The sequence below is a fragment of the Nestor notabilis genome, unplaced genomic scaffold, assembly GCF_000696875.1.
Source record: "Nestor notabilis isolate BGI_N333 unplaced genomic scaffold, ASM69687v1 scaffold24835, whole genome shotgun sequence".
NCBI lineage: Eukaryota > Metazoa > Chordata > Aves > Psittaciformes > Psittacidae > Nestor > Nestor notabilis.
Window position 1 is genome coordinate 19,845 of NW_009928260.1, and position 17,231 is coordinate 37,075.

The window sequence follows — 17,231 nt, forward strand, 5'->3', positions numbered from 1 at the left end:
CATTTTTCCAAGATGCAATCCCTTAAAAATATTTCCACTTGAGCTGTGGATATCCGTAACTTCAGTTTACTAGCAACAGTCTTACATTTCTTTATTACCTATCCTGGCCTCCTTAGAAGTGAGCAACAAAGTGCCAAAGCCCAAAGACCACAGGTTTGGAAGGCACCAGGCCCCATGAGAGCATAAAAACTAAATTTACCCCTTTTGCCCTGAAGAAGAATAATAAAGAACCCTGATCACTTTCACTAAGATAAACAGCATAACCTGGCTTGTTAAAATAAAATACAGCTTCCATTCTCTCCATATAAGACAGTTTGGGGTTGATGCACATGATGTGCAGGGAGATGTTGATGGTATGGGATTTTCTCTGCCTGGAGAAGGGTGGGCTAAAGGAGGACGTCGTTGCTGTCTACAACTACTCATGGGAAAGTAAATGGAAGACGGTGATGCAAAGTGGCAATGGAGATGAACAAGAGACAATGGATGCAAGCTGGAACACGGGCAATCCCAACTAGGCATCAGGAAATTATTCTTCACTGTAATAGTGGTCGAATGCTGGAAGATGATCACAGAGGCTGCTGAATCTCCATCCTCTGAGATATTTAAAACCTTGTTTGGATCTTGACCCCCAGAGCAACCTGGTCCTGATGGCCCTGCAAGGGCTTGAGCCTGACGGCTGCCACAGTCCCTTCCAGCCTGAACTGTCTGATGATTCTATAATCATTCCTTGGGTTTTGGTAATAATCAAGAGACTTGCTCGGCCTTCAGCCTGACGTCTGTCATTAGGCAACTCTGATTTTTTTAAAAAAAGAAGGCAAACCAAACCCAACAACAAAGAACAAACCAAGATTGAAAAAAAGCTGTATTTTCTAGACCAACTGAAACACGACTGTGTAAAAGGATGGAGCTTCTCCTATTATTTAAAATGGCAGATGACTTTGTGACTAAACTGGCTTTGTTTTACTTAGGGTGCCTTCATGAGAGTCTCCTTGGTTACATAACATTTTAGTAAAAAAAAAACAAACCAAAACCAAAAACAAACAAAAAACCAAAAAAACAAAAAAAAACAAAAACAAAAAAAAAAAACAAAACAAAACAAACTTGCCCAATTCACATGAGCCTAGAAATGGAATTATCCAAAATAGTAAAGAAGAGAATAAATACAGTAAAAAGTCTACCTTTAATCCTCTTTTAATTAAAACTGGCCATTATTTGTGTGAAATCCAGTACAAACAACAACAAATATCAGAGACTAAACAAAATTTGCATTTGTAATGTTGCTGTTGGGATCATCATATCTAGTCAACTCTCATTTATAAACCAACGAATGTTTCCCTGTATAGCTGTAAGCTAACAGATCACTAGCTACAAATGGTTTCTAACCAATTTCAACCAGCAACAGAAATTTCACTAAAAAAGTGCTGAATATTGCAATTTATCAAGTGATCAAAGTTTACAGCCTCAGCAATTTATTTTGGTAGTTCAGATCTAGCTTTTCCTTGTTCTGCATGGTATTGAATGTACCAGGCTGGGCATTACTAATAGTAGGTGTTGTGCAAGTTTAAAAAAAAGGAATTACCGATCCTATAAGAAGAGCCAAATCATACCAAGCAATTACAGGGCAAAGCATAAAATAAATAATCCTCTCAAACAAAAGCAAGAACTAGCTCACATAGTCTGAACCTAATCCTTTGGTCAGGAAAGCAATCGTAAGACTCCTGTAATAACTGTTTGCATACTGAATAAGTATCAGAGCATTGTCATAGAGGAATAGCTGTATAGCTTTTTAAACCTCTGTTAAGTACTATGAGCTTTTAGAAAGTTTACAAATAAGTATTCAGGCAATTCAGGTATCAGATAAGCAAAGAGGAGTGCTTAGTAAGATGTATCCTTTATCAATGTGTTTATCTAAGAACTGTACCGATACAATTAATAACAGAGGCAGAGACCCACAATAGCTGCTGTCTACATGTAAACAAAGTTGTTTTGAGACAAAAGCAGAATACATTGCTGGATTGTGCAGATGTTACTCTAAACAAGCAACAATTTTGGTTTGGGGTTCCCCATTCCCTTCAGTTTTTGCTTGGTTTGGGGGGTTTTGTTTTGCTTTTTCTTTTTTTTTTTTTTTTTTAAATTAAAGGACCAACTTGCTTTACAGCATACTCATATTTCTCAAAGCAGCACAGCATCCATTTTGAAAAGGCTTCAGGTTGAATTAGAGGACCTTTAAAAAAACCCAACAAAACCAAAACCAGAAGAACACACAGTATACCACAGTTACATTTTGCAAATACAAGAGCAAGAATTTCTGTCTGGTTGGAAATTCTACTTTAAAACAAACCAGAATGAAAATCTTTAATGCCAGGTTCCACTTCCACTCCAGTTGGTAGCACAGACTCAGGCAATCACATCTCTCTTTATGCCTTTCCTTTCTCTGTGAGCAAAACCAACACGGACAACTCTTACTTTGCCGTTCACTGAGGCTGTGAGAATTGGTGTAAGAACAGGAAGTCCCAGTTCCTGGATATCACCACTGCCTTATTCACAGCTCAGAACTGTTAGCTCCCATGATTTCATTTACCCATCAGAAATTAGAGATGGAGGTTAAGACGACTTAGTTTTTAAACACTGACATTTTTACCCAACCATCTCACCTTTTTTTAAATGCCATCTAGTAAAGAATTTCAAAGGGTTCTGCTTCTTTAATGAGGCATTAAAATACAGTCATACGACAAAAAAGCAACTCTACTAAGTCTCTTAAACCCCTGGACTTACATTATCAGCTTTTATGTGCCTGTCAACACTCAACAGTAAGAAGCAATGGTTTGCTCTTTGCCTCGAATTTAAAAGCCAGCTAAACTTATTAACTCCTTGCAAACTGTCAAAGCTTTGACACTTCAGCAGCAGGTAAATCTACGACATGATGCAGCAGCCAGGTGTAGTCTCAATCAGCCACTGGCCACTAATTTACTAGTGGCCATTTATTCACTTTGAAAAGCAATAAACTGGAAATACTTCCCACCCTCCCCCACATACCCACACCACTTGCGGATCAGCCCTTTTCAATAGATGCTAGCTCTGTCAAAGAGCCAGGTACAGTTAACTTGCAACTTGAAAGAAATGAAACATTTCAAATTGCAGAGATGTTAACATACGGCTAAAAAGCAAAGGCACTTCCAACCCAGAAGATAATGTAAGTGAAGCATGTTCAATGAAATGTAAGTACAAAGAATTAAATAGTGGAACTTCTTTATCCAGAAAATTTCTCTAAATATCCACAGCCTGATGTGGCATTCAGTGTAATAGCTCACTGACATTAAGTCCATTATTAATTTGTTTTACAAAGGTGCTAAGTGTACCTATGGAAGAATAAGATTTGGATCACTTGCTGAGTAGAAAATGTGAAGTTCATGGCTGGGAAGCCCTATATTCCATTTGGTACAAGCTAAAATATTTGTACCATTATCTCAGTCTACAGGAAAACAATGACTGCACAGATAAGCCACGCTGTTTCTCTGCAACAATAATACGAGATACAGACTTATAATGGGATCCTTGAGATACTACACTTAATAGCAGTATAGTGAAAAATGATCCTTTCCCTTTTCTTCTGTTCCTTTCACACTGTAATTCCACAGTATACAAAACCCCTATTTAAGTCTCCTAACCTTGATAAGGACTTGAACCCACTCTCATTCAAGTCAATAGAAAAAGATCTCATAATTAACCTCAAAGACACATGACTGAGGCACTGAGTGGCAAAGTTACAGGATAGTATTGTAATAATTTATTCGTGAAAATACTAGGGGGAGGGTTCATAATGGGGGGGGAAGCATTTTTTCTAATGATAGAAAATGGAAACTAGCTTTGTCTAAAGGTCAACTGCTTCTGCTGAGAATGCACAACAGTGAGACAGCTCTCACATCCTCCCCACTCCAGGCGTTTGCTGGGGTGGTAGTTACAAGGTACTATACAGAAGTTACAAATGCATTTATGCTTTTAAAGGGGGAGAGGAAAGAATTAAAAAAGCTATCTGAGGTTTTGCCAATGTTGGCATATCTCCTCTTTCAAATACTTTAAATACAGCCTGGCATAGGAGTTTCTCTCATCACTAGAAGGACTTCAATGGACCTCAAATGCCAAACAAATCCCTTGAATCACCGTGTCGAACCCCAAGGGAAGCATTTGCTGGCAGGAAAAATATGAACAAGAATGCCAAGAGTTAAAAAGTTAAGTCGGACTGATTCAGCATTCAGATCAAACGGCTACAGTTCTTCCTAGATTATTAACGAGCGCTCCAAGCAACCGGAGGCTCTGACGCAGACAAGAACCTGCACATCACAGGCATTCCAGGAACCCTGGTTTGTCTGCACTGGAACAAAACCTCTGCAAAATATGTGCGCCCTTCTGATTTAAAAGCATGCCATCTCTCGTTGCCTCTCTGTCCATACATGTGACTGTTAGGCATAAAATACTTCCTTCATCAAGGTTATGATCAACCGAACTTTTTCCTGAAATTCTTTCAGATCTTTTAGCATCCAAAGTCATTTTTTAAAAGCTGTTCTAACAAGTAATACTGCATGCAAAAAGCACATCTTTCATAAACCTCAACCCGCAACCAAAACAATGAGAAACCAAAACAGACACGAGAAGAGACAGCAAGTCTTCTCACCAGCCACAACTTCAAATGCAGATTTGGAGATGGCAGATGGAATACAATGAAGCTTCGAGCAATGGTAAAGGGATCTTGTCAGTTCAAATGGTAAAAGCTTCTTTAAATGAGCATAAAATGTGTAGTAAATATAGCAAAAGCAAAGTACATGTGAACCACACATTTCAGAGAGACAAAGAGTCAAAGTCACCTAACTTTCCTTTTACTTAAAACTGTTTAGCAACCAATTAACAAGACATATGGATAACTGTGTCCAAATATATCAGGTTAGAAACGTCAATTCTATTCAGTGTAGGTGCTTAGGGATAAAAAAATCCTTCCTGCTTTTTGAAGTGCAAGCTCAATGTCCAAAGTTACTCAAAACTGCTAATTTGCGAATCCTTCTTCCAAACAGAATGGCCCCTACCATTATACAGTGGTAGATAGTCCTCCAGGTATCAAGAGCTGTCTTTAAGGTATCTCGAAATAAACAGTGCCCACAATCAAGTTTTTAAACTGGCGTATTTCCCATGTTGTAAGTGCAAACCCCACACTTCCAATGCACAGCTGAATTTTCGGGGTTGGGGAGGCGGCTAATAAAGAATTTGTTACTGTAAAATCTCACAGAAGAAAGTTTTAAGCCCTAAAAGGAAGCCAGCTTGAAATACAGCCAATTTAAACAGAAAATAATTCATGGTAATTTCAGACTCAACATTCACCCAAGTCTTCTGGCAACTTTCTTGCGGTTTTACAATCACTTCCTATAGTCACCTTTCACTGCTGTTCTGAAGACCTGCACAAGCATGCTGGAGAAGAGAAGTGACCAGCTCTCCAAAGAAAACCACGAAGATGACAATGACCCTGACTTCATATTGTGCACATGTAAATTATTAAAAAAGCTTAGCCAGGAAGTTGCTTGGCACTAGTGTAGTTCCCCTACTAATCACTGTGTTTTCTACAGTAACAGAAGGTGAAATAGATTTTGGCATAAGTAGTGATTTTTAAATTAAGAATTAAAAACAGTCTTACCAAAAGTAACTTCTCCTTTGCCAGTCTTGTCAAACAGCTGAAAGGCTACTATGAACAATGCATCTGGAGCACACAGGACTGATTCAAATGCCACAAACTCTTGAAAGGATATCAATCTAAGGGATGAAGGAAAAAAACAAGACCTATGAAAACGCTTGCAGAAAATTGAAATAGAATATAGCATAGATTATACGAAAGAAGTAAGACCACAACTAGAATGTGCACAATAGGGATTAAGATTTATCCTAAAATGCCCTATCATCAATGCTGTCAGGAGGCCTTTATATCACTAGATCGAAATGACTTTGTTGAACACGGAACTATTCCTCTCAGCAAGTCACAACAAAACATAAAATAAGCAAAGAGCTCAGCATGGCTACTCACCTCAGCTTTCATGTCTAACTGAACTGCCCTCTGGGGGAGCCTACCTCCCTCCACACCCAATAAAGACATGAGTAACTTCCCTCAAGAGTCGGTACTTAAGGCTTTTGGAAGTAAATCCATTCAAGACCTACATGCTGCCACTCACTTCAGAAGGAACTGATCGCAATGTGTTATCTGTTTGCTAGAAACTTATTAGTCATCCATCATAGCCCTCTAGTCCTGCATGTTGAGTCAAAATTTCAAGCAGTAGTCTGCACGTTCTTCCTCAGCCCAAGAGCACTTTATTCAAATTCATTGTTACAACCAGGTTCCCAATACACGAACACAGTAGCAGAGCACAGATAAAAGCAGAGGTGCCCTTCCTTAAGTTAGCTAATAAGCAAAAATACATAATTAGACAAAGTGGCATTGTTTCCAGCAGGAGATTTGATACAGCAAAGACCCTGAGCGGTTCTAATTTCTCAGAGTCACACCCAAAAGTTCAAATGGAGATCAAACTCCTATTCTTAAAAAGGTAAAAGCCAACCATGCTTCTGTTTTGCTACTTTTTTAATGCCTAGGTTGTAGAGTTTAAAATCGTCTTCAAATGTGTGGCTGCAGGGCCTGCTGGCAGTCTGGGAGGTTTAAGATCGCCCTCTCTTGAGGCTGCTTTATGTCAGTGTAGCAAGCGCATAACTTTAATGGGTTCAAATGGCAGTAGCTTGGGAACAAAGTTTTATCTCTGAGAAGCAAAAAATTCAGTGTAACAAATGTGAGGAAACACACACAAAACATTTTTATTAGAAACTAACCCTATCCTTAGAACTTTGACTCAAAAAAACCCACTGCAGCTGGTTCTTCAATTCAGCGTGCAGTAACACGGAAGAACAAAGTGTTTGAATAGGTTGGAAAAGGCACTCACTCCATCAAGTTATGATGACCCATGACTACACAGCAATTTCCAGACTCCCTGTCTTAAGGGAATTAATTTCAAGTCACACAGAAGTGTGCTTGCTGCAAGTCAGCAGCCAAACAGCCACAGGGTAACAGAGGCTGATTTCCGTGAAGAACATGAAAACATGAGATGATGAACAAAAGAGGGCGTTAAAAAAGAAGCATAGCACAGAAAAGGCCAAAAAGCTGTTCTACTTTACCTCCCTCAATATATATGCACTAAAAGTACACAAAAGCACATGCAGAGTCAGAAATAGTCTAACAAAGAATTAGCTCTGGGAACTTGCCACCAGAGGTTATTATGGAGTGTGAAAAATAAATAAAAAGAAACCTCCCTAGGTATTCTTAATATTAAACTCACAGTTCACGATGCCAGTAAACATATAAGCATGCCTTAAGCTTTACTGGCAAAGACAACAGTGACTTGCTACATATGCACGTTAGCACAAGGGCAGGCCATTGAGTCGTTTATTTTAAACTCCTTCGCAACTCTCAGTACTCCCCACTGCTAAGAGACAGAATACAGATACTCAGTCTTTAAATGGAAGAAAATTTCCATCTCTCATAAGTCAAAAGAAATCTTAAAAGATACAACACTTCCTTCAATTTTAAGCTAATATATCACAAGTTTTGCATTTATGTGTATTTACTGTTACTATGTGACTTACAGGTTATAAAAGCTCACCCATTATTATTGGTTACATACCTGACAACTTCCACAACAGCAAACAGATACAAAGCACTGAGTTCTGTCCCAAAGACTATAAAGCCCACACACAGAAAGAACAAAACAGACAGCAGGCAACAAGACTCTAGAATAGGTTTGTTTGGAATTAAAAATGTAAAATATCTGCCAACCCCATTTTGATAAAGCCACATTTTGTGTGGAACAACAATCAGCATATGCCCTTACCAACAGACTCCAACACAGCGATGAAAGCACAGAAAAGATAAGGCACCTATCCCAGCAGAATCTCAGCACCACGCTAAGAATATCTTCTATGTTATTAGGCCTGGATTTGATTAAAACTCTTTGTATTGACACTACTACAAGATTTTATACTGGTAGAAGCATTCTTTGTCAGCACTTTCAAGTAATAACCCCCGCTAATAAGTGAGATAAAATAACCCCATATCCATTTTTAAAAACCATTATTCATACTACTAGGAAGATTAAAAGTGTACAAATTGTGTGGTTCTAGCCAGACTGTTAAAGAAGAGACATTAATATCTGCTGTGCCAGCTGAATTCAAATTAACCCAATTTTTACATGTTAATTAAACCAGCTATTTTCTTCTTATTGTATTTTTGCTCCCTAAGTAGACTAGCCTGCTAGTGATTCCCAACAGATCTATTCTAACAACGACGTATTCATTTACTTCTATTATGACCATACAATACAGTAACTGAGCAGTAATTTTTCACAGTCAATTACACGTGTGATTCTTAATGCTTAAAGATGCTGAAATAATGTGTACTACATAGCCATATGCTCACTTCTCTATACTGCACAAGGGTAGTTGCCTGGGTAACACGTTTTCTCTCCAGTTTAGCATCACCATTTTGGGTTTAGCACAACCCTTCACTGAATATCATTAGGTGTCATTAAACAGCACATATTAACATGGACTTCAATATACTACTTAGGAGTTATTTTATCTACCTAAACAAATGCTCATTTATGTTACAAAAGCAGAGAAAAGCCTAGTGATTTTAACAGCACAAAGAAGGGGAAGCAGAAATGTTTACAAAATTTTACTTCAATCTTGAAGATATCCTACCCAACTGGTCAAAGTCTTTCTTCACCTTCACATCCTCATTATCAGTGCCAGTACTGCACGATTTATTCAGGAAGGCTGGAATCTTGATATTTTAAAAACATCCACAAACAACAGCTATAATCCAAACACAACAACTGGGCATGGTGCAGCAAAACCACTAGTTACTACTCTCTCCTTTCTTCCATGCTGCTTCTTTCGGTGCTCACACCCATGGTATCTAGGCACCAGGTAGACATGATGCGTTCCCACCAGAGAAAGTCTGTATGTAGCCATGCAAAGAAAAAAAAGCCATTACCTGCTGTAACAATACATAAAAATGCAATGATGAAGAGGTTTCTGCAGAAATCAATGCATATGTTTTAACTCTATCAGCAATTTAAACATGGTAACATAATGGGACACAAATTGAAGCTACATCTATTACTTTATGCTACAACCTAGGTAAACTAAGTATAGTGTAAATCGGTGCATTAGAGGATAAATTTATATCCAATAGTAACAGGAAATGCTGGCATTTCCAAGTGTTATTTTTGAGTAGCTTGTCCTTTCTAAACATAAAGCATAAAGTAGTTCTCAGTAAAGTGTTAGTTACTTCAGTCCAAATGGGTATGTGCAGTAAATACTTATTTTGTTAGACAGATGTTTAAAACTACAACAAAAGACTGAAAAACAGTATGTTACAGTAGGCAGGATGGAAAATGGCTGGCCTGTTGCTGATAGGCCTTGAGAAAAGCACTGTGTTTTGGGGGAGTTTCTGATCCATCTGAAGCCAAGTAAAGCTGCTTTTTTTTTAACTAAAATTAGGAATTAGAAACTTAAGACCAGGAACCAGTAAAAGATCTTAAGCCTCCTTCATACAAACTACAGCCACATGAAAATCTATGTTATTACCGATCAACTATTTTGACAGGCTTCTCTGGCCACCAGCAGGAAAAGCAGTTCCTTTTCTCAAAGGAAACCTGAGATTGTACATAACTATAGTTCTTTACACTTCACACTCAGGATTTCTTCAGCTCTGGGGTTACCAACTCTTTGCCCCTTTATTTGCTCTGCTGATGAGTCAGAAGTTCTTGTGCTGTCTGCCTTTCATCAATGCGATTTAACCATTTTAGTATTTCTCACCGACTACGCTTGGTACCTATATCTAACTTCTCACCAAAATCAGAAGGAATTAAAAAGCATTTTTAAAAGTGCTAGGACCAACCCTAGTGATTCTGGGCTCAGACCCTTTCACTGAAGAGTGGTCGTGCTCACCAGTCATGAAGAACAGATGCTTCTTCAGAGCAAAACAGGGATCCAAGACAGCGGATAAATGCTTCTAGAAGTATCCTAGCAGTACTTTCAGAACCACGCTACTTTAAGCCACTAACACTGTAACAAAATTAACTTGCTCTTGCAAGTTACCTTCTATTTTATGGTAGAAATAAAGCTAAATTATTGAACAGACTCTCATGACCTTAAACACGTGTAAGAATCTAAACATGTACCAGGCTATTAAAAACGAACACTAACAAAAGCAGGTTTGTACTTGACTTTAAAACTAGGAGCTCTGGATTGCCAAGTTGGAAAGAATTCAGTAAGAGACCAGTAGATACAATTGCCATCCCTAGATTTCATGCCAGGAACCAAAAAGTGATTGACCCTTGCTTTACACAATCACTCTGCAAATTACTTTATACACCACTAAAACAAAGTACATGCCTGGCCACATGGCAAAAAACGTTACAATGGGAGGGAGATGATGCTAATCCCTTCCTGAACTTTCCCCATTCTTTCAACTATTAGTGAAGCAGCTACAGAAGATGACAGCCTGAATACCAGAAGAGACTCTCCAAAGACACACTAGGAACATGCAGTCCCCTCTCACTGCACAGTCTGTGCTGCAGAAACAGTCCTTACCCATGGCAGAAAGCATCAATTAGAAGCCTCAACACTACACCGCAAAACTCCTACAAGATCACGCCAAGTTATGAAATCCCAACTTGTCAACAAGTTCACATAGGCTACAGTTTTACATTTCACTCTTCCTAACACCAGCTTCTGCTTGTGAAGGAGATCCAAATCACAAGGTATGGATTATACTCTCAATCCTCTTATTACAAAATGGATTTGAAGCCGTGCAATTCGGAAAATGCCATTTTTGCAGGCATCAAACTAAGGGAAGAAATCTGAGAAATGTTTTACATTTTCAGTCAAACACTCTCTGAAGCCACCACTTTATTGCTGCCATCATGCCAGTGTTATCAATACAACCTCCTACATAAATCTTTTACCAGGTGTAATAATCATCACATTAACTCACCTGCAAGGTTTAAGGTGCCCAGCTGTCACAGATACATGAGGACAGCTGAGCAGCTGTGCTCTCATTTAGAAAAGAGAGCGCAGAAACTATCGCAAAAGTTCTCAGTTATGCATGCATCTGTTCCTTAGGAAGCCTGCATTCTCTAGTCATGCTTTATTTATCTTACATTTTACTCCCTGCAACCACCGATATGAGTCATGCCTGAAGTTTTCTGGTTTCTAAAAATGCCACAACTACAGACTTTAAGTCCGTAGCTAATTATTCTTAAGTTTCTCTAAAGATACTTTAAAGGTAGGGTTCAAAAAATGCATTCATACGGGTGAAAAGACAGCTTGCCTGGGCAAGCACCAAAAGCAAAAGCTAGGATTTCATTGAAGAAGCGGGGAGGAAGATGGGGGGGTAGCTAATCTTGCCTATTGGCAAAGTCAGCCTTTCAAATGCAAACCATGTGCAACCCACTTCGCTGCTGTCTTCCCAAGATTGCAAAGTGGCTCCCTAAATACCTTATGTGCTCCTCCTCCCTCTTAAGGGAAAAAACAGTGGCAAAAACCTTTAACAGTGCTACAGCAGAACAAAGCAGGGGTACTTTTTTGTATGATCTCTTCCTACACCATCTAAACTTATTTTGGATTGCTATTTGAATGTGTCTGTGACAGATACACAAAGTAAACAGAGACAGAAAGACTCAAAGAAGGAAAGAAAAGGAGGAGTTAGGGGAGGCAGCCAACAAACATGAAAGGTTCAGTGAATTAAAAATACACAGTAGACAGAAAATGGTTTGCTCAGCTAAGTGGTACGTGCAGCCCAAAATCTTGTTTCTACTCTTTCCACTTAAAGGATACTGTATTTCTTTGTGTATGTGGGGGGGGAGGAGGGGAGAACCAACACAAAAAAAAACCCAACCCCACCACCCTTCAGGGATCAGACTGTTCTAGAAGAATGGGTTTGTGTTTTTCACATGAACAACAGAAAAAGAGAAAAAAAGAAAACCACAAAAAACCACTTACCCATCTTTTGTCTGATCCACCACACCTGCAAGGAGCTGTACAGTGCTTGCATTAGGCAAACCATCTCCAATTATCTTCAGGTACCGTGTGACAAAGTCATTAGGAGACATGAAGAATTCGCCATTCTTCTCCACGCTTGCATACTGTTAAATGAACACAATATTTAGTGCCTCAAATACATCTTTCTCCAGGTATTTATTACCACTACCATAGTTTCCAATCAGGAGCAGGCTTATGTTGCAGTAGATGAGAGTTCTGTTCTGAAGAACCTACAGCCGCTACACCCAACCAGGAAAGAGTAAGTGGGGAGTACCCAAGCAGCTGAAGGCTTGGCTTCCCAGCCAGAACAGTAGCAGATACATGATTTTTTGTTTATCATGTCAGCAATTTCTCCACGGCAGTCTAGAAATGCTCCAGTACCAAATGTTTTTTTGAAGTAGAACAAGAAGCATATGTGCTTGAATACATGTATGTGGCATCCCAGGCTCACTGGAAGTCTGACAGCAACAGGATACTCCACCATGTCTTATTTATCTGAAATGATTCCTTTGTGTAGCCATTCTACCTCGGGATGAGAAAGCAGGTTTAGACCCGTGAAACGACACTGCAGCGCTAGTGGAGTCAACGGTCCCACAAGACTGTCCACCTGGGGGTGCTGTTTTGGAGGAACACTGCATCACCTTCAGCTACGGCTGATCCCTAAGTAAAGGAGAATCTACAGATACTCCTCCTTGGTCGAACTGCTGAAAGAAGGCCAGAGAACAGCGTTTTTGCAGAAAAATGTAACAAAAAACAAGACCCTTGACAGATCAGCACACTGCAGAAACAAGAAAATAGGCCCGACACCTCACCGAACACTCCTGGCATACATTACTCCTGCTTTATACCATAGCTACTGGCACACTACTCCAGAAAACAGCTATTAACAGACCCAAGCGTATTTGCTCCCAAGGGAAGCCTCCAGTAACATGTTATACATCAAGGAAAAAGCATATTAAAATATTTGAAAGATAATACATAAATAAATGAAACTGCCTTTCATACCACCCTTACTCTGATTCTTCAGTCATCCCCCAAAGCATAAAGCCTTCATTTCTTGTATAAGGCTAAATTTTAAATAAACTCAGAATTTTTTTTAATAATAATTAAAAAAAAACCAAATGGATAAGGACAATAATTAAGAGGAAAAATCCCAGGCAACATATGCAGAACCATGTGTTAGTTTTAAGGGAAATAAGTTTGTCTTGGGATAACAGATGTGCACTGAGCACAGGGAAACAACTGCTAATTTGGTGTTTTTTTCAAGGCAAGGTAGTATGATAAACCATTGTTGCAGCTCCCCACAGAGCATTATCCACATTGAAGTAGTAAATAAATTAGATACCTATTGCTATTTTGTAGTGTATTTCAAAGACACATGTTTTGTTTTACATTGCTACGGCTCTGCTATGGGAAGGAAACTGCCAGTTTTCATTTCACACAGCCACACTGGTGCCTGCAGAGTACCGTTATACCTGCTGTAGGTACATAACTCTCAGAGGGATGCCAAAGTGTAACAGTAAGTAGATTATTTTCTTCTAGTGCTATATAAATACAGTCTTCAGATACAGCAATATCCTCAAGAAACAAGGCTTCAGAGAAGGAAGCCCAAACAAAACATAACTTGCCTTAGCAATATCGAATATATTGGTTAGCATTTAAGGATTCTTTTTTTCAACAGGCACTGCTTGGAACGCAAGCATTCTAGTTGATACACTGCAAGGAATTTTGAATTGTATACTTTTATAAGAACTAGCAGATCAATTGATTTCAATGTAATCATTTGCAAGGAGACAGAATCTTTCAGAATCTCAGTCTCTGAAACTTTTAACACAGCTGCTATTGAGAAACAAATCAAATAAGTCAGACAGCCTATGCTTCTATATTTCAATTTTTTCATCCAGGCTAACCCCCTGCTAGGGCACTCAATAACAGAAAACAGCACAAGGTTTCAGTGTCCCCCTGTTTCTTGTCATTGTGATTTACTCAAGTGTATTTCAAATCCAATCACGTACTCTATACTACATATAGAAAATGACCTTGGAAAATGTCAGCTTGATCACTTTGACTAAAATCTAATCTCTTAGGGGTTATGGTAGAAGACTTAGAAAAAGTAGAGTTACTCTTGGACATTATCATAACAAAAAGAGAAAAACATCAATTCTATTGGTTTTGGAGGAGACACATTAAAAAAATGGTTCTTCGCAATTGTATTTTTCCCCACTTTGGCAATTATACCCACAGAGAATTTGATATTATACAATAGTACTTAATGGCTTTTTGGTAACTTATTTACATACATTTTAGATAGTCAAGCATTAACCAGTTCAACCCCATTTTAAAATAAGATTTGCAAACATTTTATTTGGGGTTTGATCTACTAAATATTCTAACAGTTGACTGTAACCACCTGTATTTAAACTGGGTAAGATTCACAGAGAGTACCATTCCTACCTGGCAAACATATTTTTTAACTCTTAACTGAAGTAGAAAGAATGACTTCCAAGTTATTTTATAAGGGAAGAGTCCATAATTTGCAGAACTAACTGTACTGGCCTCACCGCTCACAGTCACCTGAAGCAGCTTAATTAACAGTGGTCATTTCCTATCTGCAGAGCACAAAAAAACATACCACATTCACTCATCCTTCTTCCTTCTTAGTAGTAAGCGGCATGACAATTTCTGTATTAAACTGAACAAAAAGTTTAGCTCATAGTTTATTACTCCACTTCACTAAGACATCTTATTTTCAGTGGAAGGGGAAGCAGAAAATTCAGAAAAAGGAGCTGAAGGTTATGTTCAGTGTACTCAACTATGACCTATTCAATCCACCAATACTGAGAGCTGAGGAAGATACAATCTTCAGAAACGTAAATGAGATGAATACCCACAGGCAGGTAGGAAACAATTCTCACACTATTGTCACCCAACCGAGCCACACCACAACTGAGCACTGCCTCATATTGCAAAAGGGACCAGGCTTCTCTCTACTGTGTTTATTCCCTTCCTCAGTGCTACCATCTTCTTGGGTCAGCAGTCTACTCCCTGCCTGTCTTTTTTGCTGCCTTGCTCCCGCTCTTCAAGAATCTACCTCTGAAATTATCCCTTTCTTTTTTAAGAGTCTTTCTGCTCTCCTGACTGATATATGTTCCAGGACTTGGTAAGTTAAATCCTGGCTTTCTCAACTGAAAATCTGATTTCAGAGCTATAAATACTGACAGTATATGATAAAACTATAAATACTGGCAACATACATAGCGACACCTACACATATTCTTAATAATAGCTCACAAGGGACAATGGAAAACATGCGAAAAGTACACGGAGAGTGGGGCACAAAGCTGGAAAGGGAAGGTGGAGGGAGGAACTTGGAAGGGTATGAGCTCTCTTAAGGAACAAAACACCTTCACAGGAATAACTCAGATGCAACAGCCCCCTGTAGCACTGTAGCACTTACCTCATATACATGCTCCAGGCCCAGCAATTTCTATACTCTTTTTTCATATCAGACTACCAAACTAATACAGACACTGTATCAGTAAATCTTAGGAAGGTCAGGAATATTTCAATTCCTTAATTTATGAATTTAAATTTAGGAAATGGGTCAAAGAAAGCCCATTTCCAGCAAAACACTACAGCACCCTTCTGTCATATATACAAGCAAGTACAGGAGTCATTTCTTTACTTGCGTACTTCTACAGCAGGCCAACACAGGTGGAATTTTAGTTAAATAATAAATACGGCCACCACTTCACGAGGTGGTCTTCCCAACACTTCTACTATTTAGAGAAGCAGAGATAACCCTGAAGGAAGGAAAGAAGGAAGAAAGGATGGGAGAAGAAAGTTTACCAAATGGTCTAACAGCAAGGTGTCTACATGAACATCTTACCACATGTAGGAACAATATTGAAACTCCCACCACATTCTCTGAACAATGAATTTTTTTTCTAAGATAGTAATACTTCTTCTGAGTCAATACAATAATTACTCAGAAATGTATCTGACTTCTTGGTGAGCATTGTTCAATTCTCATAATGGTATTTAAGTCTAACATGGTAATAATACAGTGAATGATTAATGGTTGGAAAAACTATCAAGAGTTGTATGCTGCAGTAATGAAGCAAAAGCTATGAAAAATTTAAGCAGAAGGAGTAAAATATTTACTTTATACATACCTTCAAAAATATTGTTTTCAACTCAGCTGGATCAGCTCTCTTGGTTTGAGCCACCTACAAGTAAATACAATTATATCAATATGCGTAATTATACAAAAGATGTCAAAGTGTCATTTAAAAGGAAGCATTCAAACAACAGAACAAGTGATGAAAATAAACGATCACCTTAGATAAATTAGATACTGCTTTAGCTGGCCATGCTTATTTTACTCATTTCACATTTATACTAAGTTATTCACCATTTTTGTTATAACTGCTTCCCTTATGCAACCCCGCAATTCTTAAACAAGCACACATTAACAAGTCACAAAGACATTCAAGTATCAAATCTTTCCAACATACCTCTCTGTTGGGATTCCGCATTATACCATCTTTACCATATAGATTTTTATACTTCCAGCATCTTTGATCTAAGGATTTCACAGTACCATACGCAGCCCCCAACTGATAGATGGCGAGAATAAAATACTCACACTTAGAAACTTGTCCAAAAAAGCAACTTCCTAAAAGACTGAATTCCAATGTAATTATTTGGTTTATTGGTACTTCTGCCTCCTACTTGCAACATTTTAAACTAAACTTACAGTGCAGACCTTTTTGATTAGATAGATGTAGAAAGCACATTATTTAGATTCTTCTGCAGATCAGACAACTAACCAGTTCCACCTAGCACCACAAACCCAAAGTAATTTCCCCCCCCTCCAAAAAAAACACTGAATTAAAAAAAAAAGCCCATCAGTATTTTCTTTGTTGACATACTGTGCCTTCCATTTGCTGCTTTTGGCATTAAGGGAATTCATTCCCTCAGTCTGTGCTTGCTATAGTTTCCCTTTCCTTCTTCAGGATTCTTTGATAAAATCTTGCTTGCCAACATAGTAACAATCATCTGATAAGTGAATTCAGCACATCAATCTATTTCTAATTTTTTTA

The 17,231-nt window shown here is 38.5% G+C and overlaps 1 protein-coding gene across 1 annotated transcript in view; it reads right to left on the reverse strand.

Annotated features, from left to right (window-relative positions):
• The window catches only part of LOC104405666 (calcium-binding mitochondrial carrier protein Aralar2-like), a gene marked incomplete at its 3' end in the record, with an annotated part of 35,652 nt that extends 19,303 nt beyond the window's left edge, over nt 1–16,349 (reverse strand). Inside the window, exons 1-3 of the mRNA XM_010014433.1 lie at nt 16,302–16,349; nt 12,088–12,230; nt 5,681–5,796 (exon numbers count right to left, since the gene is read on the reverse strand). Coding sequence (XP_010012735.1) covers nt 5,681–5,796; nt 12,088–12,197 — 226 coding nt within the window. The remainder of the gene's footprint in view (nt 1–5,680; nt 5,797–12,087; nt 12,231–16,301) is intronic.
• Nucleotides 16,350–17,231: the final 882 nt, after the last annotated feature.